Source organism: Gobio gobio (assembly GCF_949357685.1).
Source record: "Gobio gobio genome assembly, chromosome: 15".
Classification (NCBI taxonomy): domain Eukaryota; kingdom Metazoa; phylum Chordata; class Actinopteri; order Cypriniformes; family Gobionidae; genus Gobio; species Gobio gobio.
In genome coordinates, this window is record NC_137108.1 from 45556092 (window position 1) to 45579635 (window position 23544).

General features: G+C 37.9%; 1 protein-coding gene across 3 annotated transcripts in view; it reads left to right on the forward strand.

Annotated features, from left to right (window-relative positions):
* The window catches only part of cdk14 (cyclin dependent kinase 14), a 252733-nt gene that overhangs the window by 157865 nt on the left and 71324 nt on the right, over positions 1-23544 (forward strand). For all 3 annotated transcript variants that reach the window (XM_079837693.1, XM_079837694.1, XM_079837695.1), the window contains one exon: positions 18514-18577. In XM_079837693.1, the coding sequence (XP_079693819.1) occupies positions 18514-18577 (64 nt within the window). The remainder of the gene's footprint in view (positions 1-18513; positions 18578-23544) is intronic.

A 23544-nucleotide genomic window follows, 5' to 3' on the forward strand; every position in this document is an offset into this window, starting at 1 on the left:
AAAAATAAAAAAGGAACAAATCACTGATTTGTTACAGAGTGCAAGGGATGGATAAGGGTTAAAAGTAAAAAGTACTGATCGATGAATGTTTATTTTGCCATTTTATTTACTCCATCCTACATCTCAAAATATGTGGGGCATATAATGGAGCTCATTCTGACATCATTATGAATTGTCAAATAGCCAAGATTATGCAGACACTTAAAGGAACACGCCACTATTTTTGAAAAATTTCCAACTCCCCTAGAGTTAAAGGTAGGGTAGGTTGGATTTGGTTAAAAAATTTGTTTAAACTTTAAACAAATCAATACATTATTAAAATTTAAGTACTCTGAAAAAGAAAGTATGAAAATTGAGTGTCTGTAGACCTCTCACGACTGTTTTATGTGAAATATGAAATAATGACAGCTCATTATTTCCATTCACTCCACCTTCTCCCTTCTGGGCTCTTTCCAAAGCCACGCCCCCAAAACACATGAACGCGCTACGCCGACCGCTCAGCTCAGCTGGAGGAAGACGCATTATTTACCTGAGGCGAGCGGAGAAGCAGTGCATGTAGTGACATCATGTCAGAATCACATGTAATAAAAAAATCTAACTTTATCATTATGAATATAAACAAATAAGATGTATTTTAGTACTCACTCTCAAGCTAGAATAACGATACTGGTAAAGTTTAAAATACACACACAACACAGTGTCTACGTCACACACAGATACAAGATAAAAACATCAGTAAACATTGGTAGAGTATATAAAAACAAACCAAGGGCCGAAATAAACGTGCAGGTAAAGTTCCCGGTGAACATGGTAGAAGAGTTTAGACAGAGGGTAGTAGCTAAAGCTAACTTAGTTCTAAAAAAAAGTTCCTGGATGCGGTTTACTAGCTTTTACACATGCATTTTGTTATCTAAAGTTACATTTTGCGAAATTCAACACGACAGCGATCAACTTGAGCTAAGCATATTGAGTATTTATCATCTCTACTAATGGTTCCCTAAGTGTACAGTATAACATTGTAACTTTATGCTAAGTAATGTTATGTTAGCTATATTAGGCAGCTACGTGTGCTAGTGAGACATGCTTCATGAAAACATAAACCAAAAAAATGTATAATCAAAATGAAAGATTACCTGTCCAGCAGAAATACAGCCTCTTGAACTCAAACGGGTGCGCCAGGGTTGCCAGGTTTTCACAACAACATCCGCCCAATTGCTACTGAAAACTAGCCCAAAACAAGCCCAATCGTGTTTCTCCGGTAAAAATGTTCTCCGCGTTTGGGGGGTAAAATATGTGTCTTTTTGGTAGGGCTGCCGGCTAAAATTCGCAAATCACGGGGCAAAACATCACATAATTGGGGTCGCTTCAACCCGCGGCAGTGATGCCAGTAACGCGTTACTTAGTAACGCGTTACTCTAATTTGACCACTTTTTCCAGTAACGAGTAATCTAACGCATTACTATTTCCAAACCAGTAATCAGATTAAAGTAACTTATCCAAGTCACTGTGAGTTACTTTTTTTGTCATTTTCCTTAGTAAAAATATTTATTTTTGCTTTCTTGTTTAGTCTCAGCAGGGGTTTTCCTGCATAGAGAATTACGAGGCGGCCGCCTCCGTCAAATTTCTTGCCGCCTCCGTCTGTCGACAAAACTCAAGACAGGCAATCACTTGCTCAGATTAGGCATGTCGTGATAATTAAATAATCATCAGAAATATATATTGTCACATTATCCTTCAGCAATCATTATTAGTATATTATTATTTGCTAGTAGCCTACAAAGTAATCTAAAGCCATTCCATAGCTGAATGTCTTTCCTCCGCTGTAGCTGTCAATCATTCTCCATTCAGCAAAACTGCGCGTCGTTCGGTTCCAGTCAGCAGTCAGCGGTAAAGCTCACTCCATATGATATATTCCCGTTATAATACTTGATATGTTGATAAAATAATTTATCTTCCTGGAGTTTATCTAGCGGTTTCTGAAAGATGTTGTGCTCGCTACTCGGGTGACAACACAAGGACTATTAATTAGCATCACACGCACAAGAATTAAAAACTGTGAAGAAACAAATAATCAGTGAATGTTTGGACCGATATAGGCTACATAGTAGACTAGGATTTGTGGGCTCAACGCTCATCTTCTCTTTATGCCGTGGACTTTTCAATGTGCACTCGCGCTGCACTGCACACTCTGATTCCATGTTGCTTTAAGCGCATCATTCTGCACCCGGGATGAGCATAAGCGCTTTGTTGCCGCTCTGTTTTGAAGCGTTTCATATATTTTCATAGTTTTGTGCACTTAAAGATTATTAAAAAATATATTGTTCTCACGGATCGATTTGTTGTCCCTTTACAGAGCTGCACATTACGTTTACAATAAAATATAAATCTTGTAATTTTATATTATTTGTGTAGGCCCATATAATTATTTACATTCATATATAAATATAAATTAAAAATTAAATATAAATTGTTTTTCATAAATGTATTTAATAAGAACACAAAGTAATTTGTACCTTTTCATTAACATGTTTAGGGTTTTATGTTTAGTGTTTTATGTTTAGTAACATGTTTTATGTTTAGTGTTGGCAAAAACAGTTGTCATTTCTATGTTGAGGCGGCAGGGGTGTTGTCGGCAACTGATGAATGTAACTAATAAAGTAACTTGTAATCTAACTTAGTTACTTTTAAAATCAAGTAATCTGTAAAGTAACTTAGTTACTTTTAAAATCAAGTAATCTGTAAAGTAACTAAGTTACTTTTTCAAAGTAACTGTGGCAACACTGACCCGCGGACATGAAAAACAGCCCGCGGCAAGTGTTTGAAGTAGCCCGACTTGGCAACACTGGAGCGCGCGCATGTGGGCAGATCCTGGAGCAAAAGCGGCAGTAGCCATGGTAGCGAGAGAGAGTGACAGTCACCCATGCCAATCACTTGTTTCGGCCCAAACGGAAATAATGAGCGGTGTTTATTGCAGATTAAAAAGTCTAGAGTCACTCGATTTTTATACTCTCTTTTTCAGAGTACTTAAATTTTAATTATGTATTGACATATAAAGACAGTTTAAACAAATTTGGACAAAAGTGTTTTAGATCAGACTTACCTACCCCACCTTTAAACAGTTGAGTTTTACTGTTTTCAAATCCATTCAGCCGATCTCCGGGTCTAGCGGTAGCACTTTTAGCATAGCTTAGCATAGATCATTGAATTCAGGTGCTGCGTAATAATATCCTTGCGCCGCTGCACTCATGGTACGGCAGCAAAGTTCCTTGATTATTACGCAGGAATGAGAGTATAGTTCCTAGACATATCGGTCTAGAAAATCGCAACTTTTTATTTTCCGTCTGTCTTAGTACACGATGTAACTACAGAAGAGTCAAGTTTTAAATAGGAAAAATATTGAAAGTCTTTGGTCATTTTTTTGAGCGAGATGCTAACAATCAGATTCAATGATCTATGCTAAGCTATGCTAAAATAGGGTGACCAAATGTCCTGTTTTCAAGTCCTGCCCTGGCCCTAATATAACAATTTTCTATCCATACAGAGTACAGAGGGGGCATACTTTAAATGTATTGAAATTAATAAGGAATCTTTGAGTAAACTTTGAGTACCATTTGAGTATCTCATTGCCGGGCCGAGTGTCCTGGTTTTCGGTAATCAAAATATGGTCACCCTATGCTAAAAGTGCTACCGCCAGACCCGGAGATCAGCTGAATGGATTCAAAAATGGTAAAACTCAACTGTATAACTCTAGGGGAGTTGGAAAAGGAGCCTATTTTTTTTTTTAAAGTGGAGTTGTCCTTTAACATTTTAAGAAGAACGCAATGCAAACATAGTTTTATATGAAGCTGCTTTGGCAGTGGGGAAGATTGCTTGGGCATTAAATAACCTTATTTTAACGTCATGTTTAGTATTTACCTAAAACCTTCCCCGTTCATACGGTCCACATTCCATAATTTCATACAATGGGCTTAAATAGCTCTCTCTTTTACAGCAGATTTAGTTCACAAGCAACTGACAGTCGTGACCTAAATATGATTTTCATTTACAATAGTAAATCCTAAAATTACCAAGAGTAACTTACTTTTCACAGCATCAGTCGCGCCTGCACTCAAGCTCAGAGGATCTCCCGTTCTTGGCTCATTTTGAGTCAGACTTGTAAAATGTCTAATTGAGGTGCCAGTAATGACTTTTCTTTTCTTTTTCCAACTTTTTTGCATTCATTTAAGAGTACTTTTGTGAAGCTGGACACAAACCAAAGCAGAAGTCTAGAAGTTCTCTGTCCTTGAATGAAGGTCGTCTTTGTTCAGATATGCTGATGGTTTATTTGGACCCGTCACGATCCCCCCCTTCATCTAATTAGGTGTTGGCTGGTGCTTTTTGTTTGTTTTCTCTTTGTCAGGTGGGCGCTTGATAAATATGGATCGGTGGAGGGAGTCTGGCAGCTCGATCGTTGGCTCATAACTGTTCTCTGACACTGACATTTTCATTCCTCCCTTGTTTTCACATTCCTCCTTCCTGTCAGTCTGGCCAGCATCATATCTGACCCTTCTTTCAGAGATTATTCTTCGTTACTGCCTTCCGAACGCCAGACTCCTTTATGCTGCGAGTAAAAGAGGAGCCAGCGCTTCTGACCTTCTCATTGACATTCTGCTTCCAGAGAGAGATGCTGGTATTTAGAGTCAGACACAGCTGAGGAATCGCTAGATACTGTTGTGTTCGTGCACTCGGACCCCGTGCGTTTCATTTCTCCGTTATTTGGCTGTTTCAGCCGGAGATAAACTCATTGATAGTCTAGGTTAATTGGCCACTTTATGCTTGTGATGCATTTTGAATCCCATCATGCACAGCTGCCATATGTGAGCGGAGCCAAATCTGAGAGTGAACATTTGTGTTGCTCTTCTTTACTGAGGCTGAATCTCTCAGAACACTTGATTGTGTTGATATAAGATATAAGAATGCTTTTTGTCTTAATTGAGTTCTCAGTTGGCTGCATTTATTTGATGAAAAATACAGTAAAACTGTAATATTGTGAAATAATATTACAATATAAAATAACTGTTTAATATTTTAATAATTTTTTTAAATGTAATTTATTTCTGTGATGCAAAGCTGAATTTCAGCATCACATGATCCTTCAGAAATCATTCTAATATGTTGATTTGCTACTCAACTATGATCAGTTATTATTGGTGCTCAATTATTAATTATGGTTCTTATTGTTATCAATCTTTTTGCTGCTTAATATTTTTGTGAAAACTGTGATACATATTTTCTCAGGATTCTTTAATGAATAGAACGTTCAAAAGAACAGCATTGATTTGAAATCTAAATATTTTGTAACATTATAAATGTTTTTGCCACTTGAATCTATTTAATGCATCCTTGTTGAATAAAAGTATTAATTTATATTTTTTTGATTATCTTTTTACCCCAAACTTCTGAATGGCAGTGTATCAGAGTTTCACAAAAATATGAAGCAGCAAAAACTGTTTTCAACATTGATAATAATAAGAAATGTTTAAAAAAAAAATTAAATTGTAATAACATTTCACAATATTGCTGTTTTTACTGTATTTTTCATCAAATAAATGCAGCCTTGGTGAGCATAATAAACATTACAGAATCTTAATTATTTATATATATATATATATATATATATATATATATATATATATATATATATATATATATATATATATATATATATATATATATATATATATATATATATATATATATATATATAGCTTGTGTTTACATAATATATGTGTGTATAATTCTGTGTATAATTATTATGTATATAAATACACACTCATGCGTGTCTATATATGTATATGTATATGTATATATATATATATATATATATATATATATATATATATATATATATATATATATATATATATATATATATATATATATATATATATATATATATATATATATATATATATATATATATATATATATATATATATAGTAATATTTACATGTATATAGTCTAGGCTATATCATTTATATTATATATAAATATTTTATATAGGCCTATACATATAAAAAAAATCTTAAATATATGCATGCATGTGTGTGTATTTATATATATATATACACTGTACACACACACACATATATATTATGTAAACACAAACTTTTATTTCGGATGTGATTAATCACAATAAAACGTTTCGACAGCACTAATTTATATATATATGTGAATGTGTGTGTGTGTGTGTGTGTATTGGACCCTCCATTTTTCAAGCATGTGAGTGGGATGCAGGTAGTTCCTTCCGTAAGTGTGTGTGATATATTAAAGAAGGCAGTCTGGACCGGCCGTGTTTAACTAGCTGTCAGCCAGCAGATTACCTTTGCTCCGTATGAATATGGACGGGTCTATCTGCAGCAAACACACCCCACAGTCATGTGTGAACATCTCTCACATGTGCAGCCATTATAGTGAGTCTGTTTGACATTAGAATTAAACTGTCTCTTCTCATTACGGGACGATGACAAACACATATTTACATACATACAAAATCACACCGACTGAAGATTGAGACTTGACCAATCTGTTTCTTTTATTTCTTAGAGCGATTATTATTATACGTTTATAAGTTCTGGCCATTAGAGTTCATAGTAAAGAATGGTTTGGGTAAATATGAGTTTTCAGTGACTAATTTTTATATTTTTAAATTGTTCCCCACCATTTTTGAGCATTATCTTACACCCTTGTTAAAAACGTCACCATTTTTGATCATTTTGAATCATTGCTCATCTAATCCAGTAAATAATTCAAGTGAATTAAATAATTCAACTGAAAGATGAAGCACAGGGGAGCACCTTTAATTTATTAACTAACAACTGACAGATCATCAGTCATTTGAAGTTCATTTCAATTCAGATGTGACCAAAAGTGATGATGTCCAAATGGATGAGAGTTTACTTTGTAATTAGTCCATCCATTTCCACCAGTTTGACCCATTAACAAGCGTTTCAGAACAAAAGAGACGGGCATTATAGCTTTGACATGATAATCAGCTAGTAAACCGTGTTAAGGAGACAAAAGAAACACTGTGAAAGTTTATTCACTGGTGTCCTCTGTCAGCCTTTTCCCCGTGACCCAACAGAACATTCGGACCGTTTTAGGGTTGGTCCATGTGTCTTTCAGCCCTACAGAGATAAGTTGAGTTGACCTACATAACTTTGCGTCCAGACACTCCTGAGATTTGATCTCTGAAAGTGAAGCCGCTTCGCCACCCGGCAGGGGAAATTAATTACTGCGTCTGGGTGGTCGTTGTTTTAGCTGATCGAGGGCATGTAGTGACCTTCTGCCCAGCGGGACCGCTAGTGAAAGGACAAAGAGGAAGAAACTTCACTGCCGTTGACATTTCAGGAGTGATTGACAGCCAGTCTTGCCACTCGCTTACCTGCATTTTTTATTTAAAGAAACCAGATACAAGTTCAACCATGGTCACTGGCTGCACATGCACTGGATTTGCCAAAGTTGTTCCCATTAAATCCTTTTTGTTTGAGACGCATAATCTAGATAGTCATCTACACACATTTATTGTCAGACTTGTCGTTTTTGAACTCCAAAATGTTTGCTATTTATTGAGTTTTTTAGGGTTAAGGCAGCTTATTCCAAGGAATATAACTGTAACAATAACAATAAAGTTTTAACTGGAATTGGTTGACGAAATAACATACGTTTCCTTTACTTCATCATGTGCTTAGAATAAACAATGTTATCCTCCACTGGTGTGAATGCCAATATATTTATTATCATCATTATAGTTTTCATCATTGTTATTGTCTATTGATGGTGATGGCTTATATAGTTATTAGGGGCCAAGCACCGACGGTGCGGAGCCTCTCTTGAAACCGTTAGATTTCTTCTTCTTATTATTATTATTCCGCCATGGAAGTCTATGGCAGCCCATAGAACCGTTTGCGGGAAAATTATGAAATTTGGTACACTGATAAAAACATGAAATTCAAGTTGATTCGTCAAATAGTTTTCGATTAACACGCAAACTAATTTTATGTAACGCTTGAAAAAACACACTTAAGGCAATATCTCTAGATTCAGGGCGGCATGCCGAGTCGTCTGATATCCAATTTTACCATATCGGCCATTTTGACTGTCGGCCATTTTGAATTATGTACTAAAATGCTGTATTTTATGAACGCATGAACGGATTGCTACGAAACTCGGTATGGGTCATCAGCACGATGCCCTGAAGTAGCCTGACAAGTTTCAAAATAGCGCCACCTAGTGGATAAATTTTTTTTTCAAACGCTTATAACTTTGGGTGGGGTTGACTTATTTTCATGGGACTAACTTTTTTTGTCTCCTGAATTCTTGCCGAGTCCAACGATACCAGACTTGCCAGGTTTCGGCGTATGGTTTGTGCAGCGCGGTAATTTAGCGCTTAAAAAATATTAGCTGATATCTTCGAAACCGCTAGTCCGATCGAGACGAAACCAGCACCAGAAAATCGGAAAAACATAGGTCGATAGCTATATGTTAATGCCCAAATGTCAAAATATTGATAGTAAGGGGTAGTAAAATCCAATCAAAGTCAAGTGTCAGTCATTTTTTACATGTTTTTTCATATAAATGTCTATAACTCCAAAACGAAATGAGATATTTTCACCAAAATTGACACACACATGTATGGGCTCACTCTGATGACACATAAAAACATTTTTAGGATTGTGCCTCTTGGTGGCGCTATAATAGGACAAAACATGACATTGGCACTATACAACTCAATGTTTTAATGTGGTGTTTTAACGGTTTTGCTTAAAATGTCTTTACTCATTTTTTCAGTTGGTCTGCTGCTATCTTCCTTGTTTGCTTCTGTTGCGCTTGGCCCCGTTAATGGCTGCTTGCAGCTATATTTGTTATAGTTATCATTATTGTTGTCATAGTTATTGTCCGTTGGTGTGGATGCTAATATAGTTATGGTTATAGCTGTTGTTATTGTCTTTTGGTGTGGTTTAATTGTTATCCTTATAGTTACTGTTATAGTTATCATTATAGTTATCGTCCATTGTGCTGGATGCTAATATTGTTGTCGTTATAGTTAGTGTTATAATTATTGTCCTATGGTGTGGATTCTAATATTGTTATCGTTATAGTTATCAGCTTATCGCTATTGTTAAAGATATTGTTCTAGTTATCTTTATTGTTATCATTGTAGTTATTGTCCATTTCTGTGGATGCTAATATAGTTACTGTTCTAGTTATCGTTATAATTATTGTCTGTTGGTGTGGATGCTAATATAGTTACCATTATATGTGTTGTTATTGTGTATTGGACTCTAATACAATTATTGTTATAATTATTGCCTGTTGATGTGGTCACTTATATAGTCACATCCTTATAGTTATCGTTATTGTTGTAGTTATCATTATAGTTATTGTCCATTGGTGTGGATGCTAATATAGTTATTGTTATAGTTACATTATAGTTAACATAATTATTGTCCATTTGTGAAGATTTTAATATAGTTATTGTTATAGTTTTTATAGCTATTGTCCGATGGTGTGGATGCTAATATAGTTAGTTATAGTTATAATTATAGCTATTGTCCCTTGAGGTGAATGCTTATAGTTATCTTTCTTAGTGTGAATGGGCCTTTATTGTGGTTTCAGCTAACTCCGATAAAGCTGCTAGAAAACAGCATGTAAAACTTGTGACCATTCATTGAGTGCATTTACATGCATGTTCTTAACCTGGTTATGCATAATAAGCCGACAATGCATGATCATGTAAACGGAGAAAGGCCATAAACGCTTCTTAAGCATAAACCGATCGTCACAGCCCCTTTCCGCCAATTTTGCCCAACATTTTAACGCTTTAACCTGCTTTCTGTGGACTGGAACGTTCTTACTGACACAGCGAGTGTTTTGCAGTAAGGGAGGAGATAATATATTGCAAACTCAGACTCTTTCTTCACCCCAAAAATGTAAGTGCTCTCATCTCGTGCAGCAGAAGAAGAAGTGGTACAGTCAAAATGCTGCATCTGTAACTGCGTGAGGATAATATATGAGCCGTAATTTTCCTGCTGACATTGCAATACTCTTCTTCGGTTTTTAATGCTTTATTTAACATCACAACTGACATAACAAATGAAATCCTCAGATACACATGATTTACGTTTTGCTGTCACCCCCGGAAAATTACCTTATTTATTAATAAAGCTGCAGTTTACCCACGTTGTTGGGTTTTGGTTTGCATGTAAACCCAGAGAACAGGTCATTTCAACAAGCTGATTTTTGTGAGTTATCAGGGTCTTTTTCCACGATGCTCCCTTGGCTCTTCTCTGCACTAAAGGTTAAGAAGGGACTTGAAGTTCATCAGTTGCTCTGGTTTGTGCGGCTCTCTCAGGTTTTTGTGTGGGATCAGGACGTGTTCTCCTGATGGCTGCTGTCAGAGAGTGCTGTGGTTTGTCAACGCCGGCACGTCTTCCCTCAGCCTCCCGCTGATCTGCAAAACACTCGCTTGCCACTCGCTCCCGCATCTCTGAGCTCTCTCCACCCGCTCCACTCGCACTTCAAAGGCTCCCGTCCCTCCCCTCCACCCACCATCCATAATACATGCGGCGTCACTCAGGGCGGTTGCAGATTGGGCTCGGCGTGTTCAGCCGGTACAGTAACCCCCTCGGCTCAGCGCTGAACGACATCTGCACCTCCTTCTGTTCCTGAGAGCTTCACAACAACAGATACTAGTGTTGAGTCCACTACACAATACACATCTCACAAAACACCACATCTGTTGTTGCATTTTTTGTCAAGTTTATGTTTATAGCACTTTATACAATAGAAATAGTTTCAAAGTGTCATTATTCAGCTTCAATGTTGATTCAGTTTAGCTCAATAATGGTGTTGATGTTGCAGACTTCATCAGTTTTGAGAAAAAACATTTATTCAGCTATAAAGCAGAAGTGTTATTCAGCTCAATACAGTCAATAATGTGTCAATATATAGTCAATAAAATATATTTACAGTACATACTATATATACATGTAGGTGTGTAAGTGTGTATATTTTATATATACATATTTTAATAGATACTATATATTTTTTATTATTTTTACATAATATATATATACACTCACCTAAAGGATTATTAGGAACACCATACTAATACTGTGTTTGACCCCCTTTCGCCTTCAGAACTGCCTTAATTCTACGTGGCATTGATTCAACAAGGTGCTGAAAGCATTCTTTAGAAATGTTGGCCCATATTGATAGGATAGCATCTTGCAGTTGATTGAGATTTGTGGGATGCACATCCAGGGCACGAAGCTCCCGTTCCACCACATCCCAAAGATGCTCTGGTGACTGTGGGGACCATTTTAGTACAGTGAACTCATTGTCATGTTCAAGAAACCAATTATCCTGTCGGAAGTAGCCATCAGAGGATGGATACATGGTGGTCATAAAGGGATGGACATAGTCAGAAACAATGCTCAGGTAGGCCGTGGCATTTAAACGATGCCCAATTGGCACTAAGGGGCCTAAAGTGTGCCAAGAAAACATCCCCCACACCATTACACCACCACCAGCAGCCTGCACAGTGGTAACAAGGCATGATGGATCCATGTTCTCATTCTGTTTACGCCAAATTCTGACTCTACCATCTGAATGTTTTAACAGAAATTGAGACTCATTAGACCAGACAACATTTTCCAGTCTTCAACTGTCCAATTTTGGTGAGCTTGTGCAAATTGTAGCCTCTTTTTCCTATTTGTAGTGGAGATGAGTGGTACCCGGTGGGGTCTTCTGCTGTTGTAGCCCATCCGCCTCAAGGTTGTGTGTGTTGTGGCTTTACAAATACTTTGCTGCATACCTCGGTTGTAACGAGTGGTTATTTCAGTCAAAGTTGCTCTTCTATCAGCTTGAATCAGTCGGCCCATTCTCCTCTGACCTCTAGCATCAACAAGGCATTTTCATCCACAGGACTGCCGCATACTGGATGTTTTTCCCTTTTCACACCATTCTTTGTAAACCCTATAAATGGTTGTGCGTGAAAATCCCAGTAACTGAGCAGATTGTGAAATACTGAGACCGGCCCGTCTGGCACCAACAACCATGTCACGCTCAAAATTGCTTAAATCACCTTTCTTTCCCATTCTGACATTCAGTTTGGAGTTCAGGAGATTGTCTTGACCAGGACCACACCCCTAAATGCATTGAAGCAACTGCCATGTGATTGGTTGATTAGAAAATTGCATTAATGAGAAATTGAACAGGTGTTCCTAATAATCCTTTAGGTGAGTGTGTAAATATATATATAGAGTACATTTAAATATACTGTATACAGGCATACATACATACGCAATGCAAGTCATATTTGCACAACAAAATGTTGACTAAAAGTTAGTGTTTTAGTAACCATGTCTATGTTTTTAGTTTAGTGTATTGAGAAAAATAGATGTGTATTGACTCTTGAGCAAAAAGTCAATTGCATCAGCTTATAATTTATGGCAGACGTCACACCCTCGGCTTGTCTTTAGCTTCTCATTTCCATAAAGTTCAGCATTGATGCCCCTTCCTGTTTATCTGCCCTCTTCTCCAAACTGACATGCACTTACTCACTCACACACACACACACACACACTCTCACACACACACACACATACACACACACACACACACACACACACACCTGCACAGGATCTCTGACAGTCCATCAGTCGGTTGTCTCACACCTCATTGATCCATCTGCTCATGCAAAACATGAGGAATGAACCGGCTTTCCCTCAGATCAGAGCGTTCTGCGTGTCAGAGGAAGAGCTGGTTGGGAATGCAGCATCCTGACAGCAGGAAAAGATTTTTACATCAGGTGTGCACAAGGACACAAGATCTTTCTCTAACATAGTGCATGAGAGTAAAAACTGTGATGGTCAATGTTAGTCCTCTAATTTCGACTCATTTTAGTGGATTGCGTGTTTAATGTGGTGATTTATCATTTTTGCACAACTAGCAGCTCTAAACAAAGTTATAGCTATTAAAAGTGCTTCAGGTGCCCCAAACTTATGCGTTTATTGAGGCATTTAGGGCCAAATGTACTAAACAGGACAAATTAGCATGAGAGTGCAATTCCATAAAAGCACAGATTGGAGTGAAAAGTTCTGTGTGTGATCTACTGACAATGTGCAAATGAAAGAACACAGAGGCAGCCGGATCATTTTCATAATGACCAACACAATCTACCAAGAGCAGCGCAAATTAGCTAAAAATACTTTTTTGACCAGTAAATAATGGCGCAAATACCAGTAAATTGACTAAAGCAAACATTAGTAAATCACCTTGCATGAGTCATTTAAATACTCTCCTCCCATAAATGTTGCGTCTGAAAGGGAAGCTCCTACAAATGCAAATGCAATAAGATCAGCCGCAAAAATAACCCTGTCCACGCCTTTTCAGCGCTCCTTTTTCACTGCGTGTCTTTAGTAAATCCTGACAGTAGTTTTTAACGGCAAAAGAGGGTTTGCACTGGAGCAAGCTGTTAGTAAATATGGCCCATAGTGTGTTTGCATGTTCAATAATAAAACATTGAAAACTTAAAATCAGCTACTTCTGTATACCCGACAGCACAAGAAAACCACATTACATTTTCTCTGGTTGTGATGTCAAAACATAAGCATATATACACACTATGGGCCCTATTTTAACGATCTGAAACGCAAGTGTCAAAGCGCGAAGCGCAAGTAACTTTGTGGGCGGGTCTCGGCGCTGTTGCTATTTTCCCGGCGAGATAAATGGCTCTTGCGCCCGGCGCAAATCTAAAATGGGTTGGTCTGAAGTAGCTTCATTATTCATAGGTGTGGTTTGGGCGTAACGTGAATAAACCAATCCGAGCGTCATCCAACATTCCCTTTAAAAGCAGGTGCGCAAGTTCCATTATGGATTGCTATTATTATGGCGTATTTACCAGGCGCACGCCAGGAGCGGTTCACAGCCGAGGAGACTGATGTGCTTGTAAGAGCAGTGAAAGACAGAGAAGTGAAGTTGTAATGTTGTACATTATGGTAAAGGTGATTTCACAGTCTTTTTTTTTTCAGTCTTTCAGTTTTTCAGTCGATTTTTTTTCCTGGTTCTTGACGGACAAACCAATTTGTCAGATGTCCTTATATACATATATGTCTTGCCACTATTGGGCAAACAGGTCTTATCCTTAATTATTACAATTAGCCTGAATCATTTGTAAGCTAGATTTATGCCTATTTTTTCACATCTTCGTGGCACACCACAATGATTTCCGTCATCTCATGTGTTAATATTTTTTTAGTGTAACAATTTATGATTTGCAAAAATAACTATTGCATCTGTGTAGATAATGAGCGTTATGCACGCTATACATTATGGTCAAGCATGCGCCCTTAAAATAGCATAATGAACAACGCGCAACGCGCCACTGACTTTAGACTAGGTTTTTTCTGGTCAGTGGCGCAATTGTTTAATGGAACAGCAAAATAGCACCAGGGATTGTTTGCGCCGGAACACGCCTCCTTTTTTGCGCTGAACCGCCCAGGTAGCGCAAGTTCATTTACTAGTTTAGCGACGTGCTTCTGTGGAGGGAAAAGCGCACTTTGCGCGGGTGCAAAATAGGAATGACACATGCGTCAGTGTACAAAGTCAATTGCGCTGGGTGCAAGATAGGGCCCTATATGTGCATTGAAAAAACAGATCAGAATCAAATTGAAGTAATGGGTAATGATCTGTGCACTAATTGTTTTTGCTTAAACAGTAGACATTTTCTAGATTAAAAAACGTACATGTTGTCTGGTTGTTAAAGGCATAGTAAGACTGTGCAAGTGAACACACTGAATGTTATTTTGCCGCTAGGTCTAGTTAGTTGAAGAGACCTTTTTGCTTATTTTCATATACATGCAGTCATGCACAAACCAAAGGCAAGCGTGCAGGAAAAATGTTTTCAGAATCACGTCTATGGTTGGTCAGAATGAGGAGTATCGCTCACTTCTGCACACAAACGCACAGATTAATCTGCATGCAGCAGCTTATTGCCACAAAATATAGTCAAAATTAGGTAACACTTTATTTTACAGTGTCCTTGTCACATATGTTGCATGTACTTACCATAGTAATAACAGTAAATTATGCATAATTACATGCAACTAACCCTCAATCCTACCCTAACCCTATATTTCTCAGTACTTGTATAAATGTATAATTACACTGTAACAGGGACACCTTAAAATAAAGTGTTACCAAAATGATAGAATCTCCTCTGAGCTAATGGGAATCGTATATTCCTAGTGATGTATGTCAAGGGTTCTTGTAGTTTTTCATGCACCTTTTCTGCTTTATTTTTTCGTTCCATGCTTATTCTGCACTAGTGTGAGAATTACGTGCATAGATGTATCATTCACAATAAGAACAGTAACATAGTAAGTTTTGATTGCATGCTGACTTTGTTTCTTCTGGCGTGTTTGAGTGTGTCCCAAACAGATCTGATCCGGACTGAACCTGTCTGTGGTCATGTCAAGGTGACCTGCTCTCAGAGATTCATGCGCTGGATGTTTGATGTCCAGGGCTCGATCTTTCCCCCCAATGTGTGTTCAATATAGAAGACAAATTTCACTCCAGATTGCTTTTGCTCCTGAGTGGAGGTTGTTTTAAGGGTCTTGCTCTCTGAGAGTGTGATAGACAGACACAGGAAGAGAGAGAGAGAGAGACCGCTTTTTGCTATTCCAGCGCTGAAGCCGGTTCCTGTGAGAATTCTGAACACTCGACTTAGTTTCTCAGAGAGATTTCTCATCACAGAGGTACATGACTGTGAAAGTGGTCTGATCGCAGGGACGCAGGGCATTTCTCATGTCTTTGTTTCTGAAGGAGGTCAGCTAAGGCTAGAGCTGAACAACAGATGTAGATGAACAGAAGCATGCCATACAGATCACGAACAGAATAGCAACCCAAGCACTATGCAAACAGTTATTTAACTTCATTATATAAGTCTAAGTGTGTGTGGGGGGGGGGGTATGTGTATAATGACATGGGTATGACATAGGTATTACAAAAAGAGGGTGAAATATGAGGACGTTACCCATGTCCTCACTTTTCAAAATGCTTATAAATCACACAGAATGAGGTTTTTTTCACAGAAAGTAAACTGTGCAGTCTCCTGTGATGGGTAGGTTTAGGGGTAGGGGCAGTGTAAGGGGATAGAAAATACGGTTTGTACGTTATAAAAACCATTACGCCTATGGAATGTCCCCACATTTCACAAAAACCCCCTGTGTGTGTGTGTGTGTGTGTGTGTGTGTGTGTGTGTGTGTGTGTGTGTGTGTGTGGCCTGGTAAACCCTACGTTATGGGGACAAAATTTCCCCACAAAGATGACAATATCCTTGTGACATTTTTTGGTCCCCATGAGGAAAACATTTTATAAATCCGACTAAGTGATATTTTTTGAAAATGTAAAAATGCAGAATGTTTCCTGTGATGGGTATGTTTAGGTGTAGAGTTAGTGTAGGGGGATAAAATATACAGTTTATACAGTATAAAAACCATTATGTCTATGGAAAGTCCCCATAAAACATGAAAACCCAACGTGTGTGTGTGTGTGTTCATGTTCTTCTATCCCGGTGGGGACTTCGACCTGAATTCACACTGACTCATGGGGACTCGTGTCACTGTGAGGACCTAAATTGAGGTCCCCATGATGAAATAAGCTCATAAATCATACAGGATTGTTTTGTTTTGTTTTTTTTTAATGTAAAAATGCAGAAAGTTTTGTGTGATGGGTAGGTTTAGGGGTAGGGTTAGTGTAAGGGGATATTATACAGTTTGTACAGTATAAAACCCATTACATCTATGGAGAGTCCCCTCAAAGATAGTCAACCATACGTGTGTGTGTGTGTGTGTGTGTGTGTGTGTGTGTGTGTGTGTGTGTGTGTGTGTGTGTGTGTGTGTGTGTGTGTGTGTGTGTGTGTGTGTGTGTGTGTGTGTGGCATGTTTTTGTGAAATATCAGGACACAAATGTGTATAATGACATGGGTATGACATAGGTAGTACAAAAAGAGGGTGAAATATGAGGACGTTACCCATGTCCTCACTTTTCAAAATGCTTATAAATCAAACAGAATGAGTTTTTTTTCACAGAAAGTAAACTGTGCAGTCTCCTGTGAGGGGTAGGTTTAGGGGCAGGGGCAGTGTAAGGGGATAGAAAATACGGTTTGTACGGTATAAAAACCATTACGCCTATGTAATGTCCCCACATTTCACCAAAACCCCCCTGTGTGTGTGTGTGTGTGTGTGTGTGTGTGTGTGTGTGTGTGTGTGTGTGTGTGTGTGTGTGTGTGTGTGTGTGTGTGTGTGTGTGTGTGTGTGTGTGTGTGTGTGTGTGTGTGTGTGTGTGTGTGTGTGTGTGTGTGTGTGTGTGTGTGTGTGTGTGTGTGTGTGTGTTATCATGGGTCATCACAGGTCACATATGATGAATGCTACTGTTGTGTTTGGTGGGTGACATTTAATGTATTTAAATACTATTAAGTTGTTTTGCATTCCGTGGAAATTAAATTATTACTCATCAAGATTCTAAAACAGCACACACATAATTAATTTAAACCTAGACTAATTAACTTGTGGCCAGCTGATTTTCAGCATATTAGTATTTATGTGTGTGTTTTTCCTTCAAACAAAAGTTCTTATAAAGACAGATTTATGCTTCATCAAACTGAACACAATTCAATACTGCCCCCTGCTGGACAGATTGATCCTTCATAAAGACTGCGAGGTCATGTGTACAGTTTAATAATGCCGTTACTAAGTGATTACTGAGTGTGTGTATTGTCCTGCATAATTTGTGATCCAGACATGAGTGATTCCTCAAATCATGTGTGTTTTTGAGACGAGGTGTGCTGCACTTTACTAGGCGATCAGATGCACCATTTTACAGATCAGAAGATTTTACGTCACACACAGAACAACCTAGCAACATCCTGGAAACCAGCCAAACACACTAGCACAGTCAAACACCACTCAATTGTTCTTCAGATAATGTTATCACATCTAGTATCAAAAACACCTTTTTGTATGTGTAGGAGAATGAAAGTAGGTTAAAAGCGCCTGATAATTAAAATAATCCTGATAATTTGAGTTCTGAGGGACGAGGGTCCCTGAGACATTCAGAGGTTTGTGGTTTCATCTGCACATGTGCTCTCACACACACTCTCTCTCACTCTGAGGCTCGTCTCAGCGGTTCGGCTCATCGAGTCTGACGGCTGTAATTACAGTGTGTGTTTAATCGAGTCGTGCTCTTTACAAGACTTCAAAAAGCCCCTGCTGTCCGCCAGCGCTGCTGCTCTAAGCACACACACGTGCGCATAATAAACTTGTTTATTCGCATTGAAAATCTTCAATGTGTTTGTGCAGTGGTGTGAATTAAACGTCCCGCCCCGCTGGTGTCCAGGAAAACCCTCTGGGATGGATGTCTGAGCTCTGCTCTCTAACTTCAGCTAGTTTTCTTTCTTCTCTGTGCAGGTTTTGGGGACGCCCTCGGAGGAGACGTGGCCAGGTGTTCACTCACTCCCGCACTTCAAACCAGGTAAACTCCCTGCTCATCTGACTGTAAATGACACGCAGACACGTCCCGTATCGTCCTCCAAACGTGTGCCAGCAGACGACCTCTGGGAGCTCATTAACACTCACAACCACAGCAAACCACACAGAGGAGCCAAACCATAGATTAGTGTTGTCACCATACCAAAATTATGACTTTTTATACGAAACCTGACTAAAATGTTGTGATACCAATGCTGAATCGAAACCACAGCAAAAAACTAAAACGACAGTCAAATTAATTTAATAATATGACAACTTAAAATTCATTGTTTTATACATTTATAAAAAAAAAAAAAAAAAAACACATTATCAATCATATTATAAATCACACAATTCTGAACAGATTGGGATAGAGGTGGGCGATATGACCAAAATCTTATTTCATGATACAAGTAATTTAATCTTTTTTTAACGTAATTTTATATCACAATATAGATATTAATTACATTTTATCTTAAGATATATTTAAAATGATGTTATCTTTAAAGGAAGCAAACATGCAAATTACAATTAATATGACAAATGCAATATAAGAAAGATACAAATTAAATAAACAGTGCTTTAAAATTTTCTACAGTAGGTCTATTTAAAGGTGCAGTGTGTATTATTTATGAGGAACTATTGACAGAAATGCAATATAATATACTGTACATAACTATGTTTTCAGTGGTGTATAAAGACATAATGAACCGTTATGTTTTTATTACCTTAGAATGAGCCATTTCTATCTCCATACACCGCGGGTCCCTTACAATGAAGTCGTCGCCATGTTTCTACAGTAGCCCTAAACGGACAAACTTCTGTACAGAGTGCTAGCTACTCTCTGCTGTCTCAGACGACGAAATCTTTGTCCTGTGTCAGCCACCGTAGATTCTCTATGTGCTTCGAAAGGGAGGGCTGAGCGGTGGGCGGTTGCAATTCGCAACCTCACCACTAGATTCCGCTAAAATGTACACACTGCACCTTTAACAGTAGCATAAAAACTTTTAATAAATGTAAAATAGTCTTCACTCTATTTATTAATAGATTAAAGTTATTCAGTCAAGCAGTGGATAATTTTCTCTTTTCTTTTGCTGTTTGATTAACATCAATGTCACTTTAAGACCCCATAATTGATCCCATAATTTACACACTCTAAAGCCATCCTAGGTGTGTATGACTTTCTCCTTTCAGCCGAACAAAACCGGACAAAAATATCCTGGCTCTTCCCAGCTTTATAATGGGAGTGATTGGTAACTTGGATTTCGTACGAGCGCATTTAGCGCGACCTTTCCGACGTGATTGCGCATCGCAGAGCAGCGCAAGATGAGCAATTTAGGTTAAAAAGTGTATATAAAAGGACTTTTTTTTTTTTTAAATGACCGATGATTTTGCTAGATAAGACCCTATTTCTCAGCTGGGATCATGCAGAGCCTATTAAGCCCTTCAAAGCCCTTTGAGTTATATAAAAAAAAATATCCTGGCTCTTCCCAGCTTTATAATGGAAGTGAATGGTATCTTGGATTTTGAAGCCCAAAAAAGTGCATATATCCATAATAAAAGTAATCCATACGACTCCGGTGGGGTTAATAAAGACCTTCTGAAGTGAAGCGAAACAATGCTTTTTGTAAGAGAAATATTAATGTTTATAACTTTATAAAATATAATTAAAGTACTGGTACTGATAAAATGTGGAACCATACTGTTTTTAAAGCAGGATCTGGTGATACCTTTCCAGTACTGGTATATCATGCAACACTACCACAGATATGAGCACTAGAGACCATTGAGACTTCAGCCATCTTGATTTTGGAAGTATTTTTTGCAATTAATTTGTGTTTGATTAGCCAGAGTTGGAAAATGTGTAGTGTTAATGTGCTACCAGGAATAGGGTTGGGATACACTGGCCTAATGAACGAGATGTGAGGAATGTTCTGGAATAAGCCGTTATACTAATGAACAGATACTGAAGCACAGATACTAAAGAGCTCTACCCTCATTCACTATTCCTTACATTACACTACTAATATAGTCCACTAGAAGGAGTGAATGAAAATGAGTGAGTGAATTCGGACACAGAGGGCCCTATTTTAACGATCTGTGCGCATGGTCTGAAGCGCATGGGGCAGGTGCACTTAGGGCGTGTCCGAATCCTCTTTTGCTAGTTTAAAGGGGCTATATGCGTTTTTCTGAAATTTAAACTCGCTGACACCTGTGGCCAAAAAACAGAACTGCTCTTATTTTCTGCTCGCTCTCGCAGCGGTGGTGACGTCACATCTGCAGACAGCGCGGGAAAAGACGACCCGCCAGAAAATAGGAAAAATAGGATACAGGCTTATACGTGCACCCACTGTGAGCGGACAAGGTGTCAGTATGCTCATCAGGAGATGTTTGAGTCATAAATGGTAAAATAAAAAGGCTATTGTTACGTTTATTTTGGGGAAAAAGTTGCATATAGCCCCTTTAAAGGATTATATTGCGGAGTAACTGAACGCTTCTCCAGAGAGGAATTCTTTTGTTTTTTATATTTAAAAATGTGTGTGTGTTGCTGCTTCTGCCTTTGTGTGTAATAAGCAGAGTGTATGCGCGTTGTGCGCCGCCTATAGGCGCATATTACTAACACGGCCTTTAAATAACACAAAAAATACTGCACTATTGACTTTGGACCAGGTTTTTGTTGTTCAATGGTGCAGTCGTTTTCAGTTCCTCAAAATAGCAACACGCCAACAATGCACCCGACACACCTCGATTTCAGACCAGCTGACTGCCGCATAATTTGTGCTTGCAGTTTAATAATCATTTGAAACGTAGCAAACTGGCAGCTCCACTAGTAATCAAAGAATTATCTTGAACTCTGTCATGGAAACTATGTATAAACCTTAATTAAACAATTTAATAATCAATTAAAAAGGGATTTATGCCTGTATGATATTACACTGTAGCCACACACTGGACCAGCGGTTTGGAAAATTGATGGATAAATGATGAAGCTGCGGGCGCCATCCTCTGGTCAGATGCGGGAATTCAGTCTGCATGACCCTTACAGTGCATTATGGGTGTTCTCTGGCTTTTGGGTGTACATCAGTTGTACACTCGCTATTGCGGGATTGTGCACTCAATAACGTCCACTATGGTTTCGGACACCACTACAAATGGCTGTCCCCTCAAAAAGTGCCCTATTTAAGGGTATAGGGGTGATTTTGGACAAAGCCCAAATGTTCTCTCTGCAATTCTATCCTCCAGTTCTGATGCTTCTCAAGGTGACCTTAATAAAACACTGAGCGTCCCAGGGAAGCCTCGCAGACAGTAAATCTCAATTAAACACCATCAACTGATCTTTTTGTCTGTAGCATCAACATTATATTTAATCGATAAAGGTAAAAGAGGTTGTGATTTTGTGATGAAGCCTTCCTTATTTGCATTTTGAAAGTCATAATGGCTTGTGGTTGAAGAGGTTAAATACATTTAATTTGCTTAAATGTCAGTTGGATGGTTCAAAATTCTTGTTTGATTTTGTTAAGGTTTTTACAGAGGCGATTTGAGATATTTCTTTTTATCACTTCATGACTAATGTGTCAACAGCCAGGGGGGAAAAAAATCGAAATTTTATTAGGAATAAAATGTAATTTAAATCAGGCAAATGATATATGAGGAAACCCCTTCAGAATATCGATAGGAATAAAACTGTTTGGTGTTTGTAAGTGCGGCTGAGAAGTCACTTCACTTCAGAGATAACACTTAAATGTGTGTTTTAAGAAGAAATGCTCCGGAAGCAAAATTGAGCAGTGCCTGTTTTGCGCCTTTAGTGTCTTTCCTTATATCAGCTAGAAATAGCATTGGTGTAGTTCAGTGTTGTAGCAGCAGAGGGCAGTGTTTACTGCGCTTCTGCACTGTGACCAGCTGAGACGGCTGTTTCACATCAAATAATACTGTATGAGACCTGATCGCAGTGTTTTCTGCTATGTAAATATGCCATTCCATGCTTCCAGTGTGCTGTTAACTAATACTCACTCTTGATGAAGTGTTAGCGATTGGTAGTGGGGTTTGGGATGTTTAATTGCAGGTCATGGAGCTGCTGGGTTTTATATAACGGGCACTGATTGGAAATGCAATCTGTGTGTGTGTGTGTGTGTGTGTGTGTGTGTGTGTGTGTGTGTGTGTGTGTGTGTGTGTGTGTGTGTGTGTGTGTGTGTGTGTGTGTGTGTGTGTGTGTGTGTGTGTGTGTGTGTGTGTGTGTGTGTGTGCATGCATGCTGACATGTTTCATACCTGAATGCCCGTGCGGACGGTGTGTATTGATCCAGTCCGCAGGAGGCCAAACCAATGAATCGACATCTAGAACAAAGAGACTGTTCAGAATAACATACTAACACACTGCTGTTTCTGCAGTATATAGAGGATGTGTACTGTGGCAATAAACACATTTTCTCTATTAATAGATACTTTTAGGGGTTATTATAGTTAAATAAACTATAATACCTAAAACTAAAACCAAAGCCATAAAAAAAAATAACTAATATATATATATATATATATATATACTAATATATATATATATTTTTTTTTTTTTTTTTTCAGTTAGGCAACATTTGGTTGAATAACTACATCGGAAATTATATATATATACACAACATAATAACTAAAACTTTAACTAAAATTAAAATGGAAAATATAACAATAAAAACGAATTCAAAATAATAATATAATATCTAGCATGACGAATAAAGCAGAATATAATTTATCGTTACTGATTATTTGATCACACTGACAGAAGTTTGGGGTCAGTAACAGTTTTGTTTAATTTTATAAGTAAATCAATATTTTTATTCCAAAAGGGCACATTCAATTGATCAAAAGTGCCAATACATGTTTTAAAAGATTAAAATGTTAATGATTAAAAGTTAAGATTCTTTTTTTTTTTTTTTACTTTCTATTGATCAAAGAAAAAATTATAGTAGTTTCTCCCAAAATA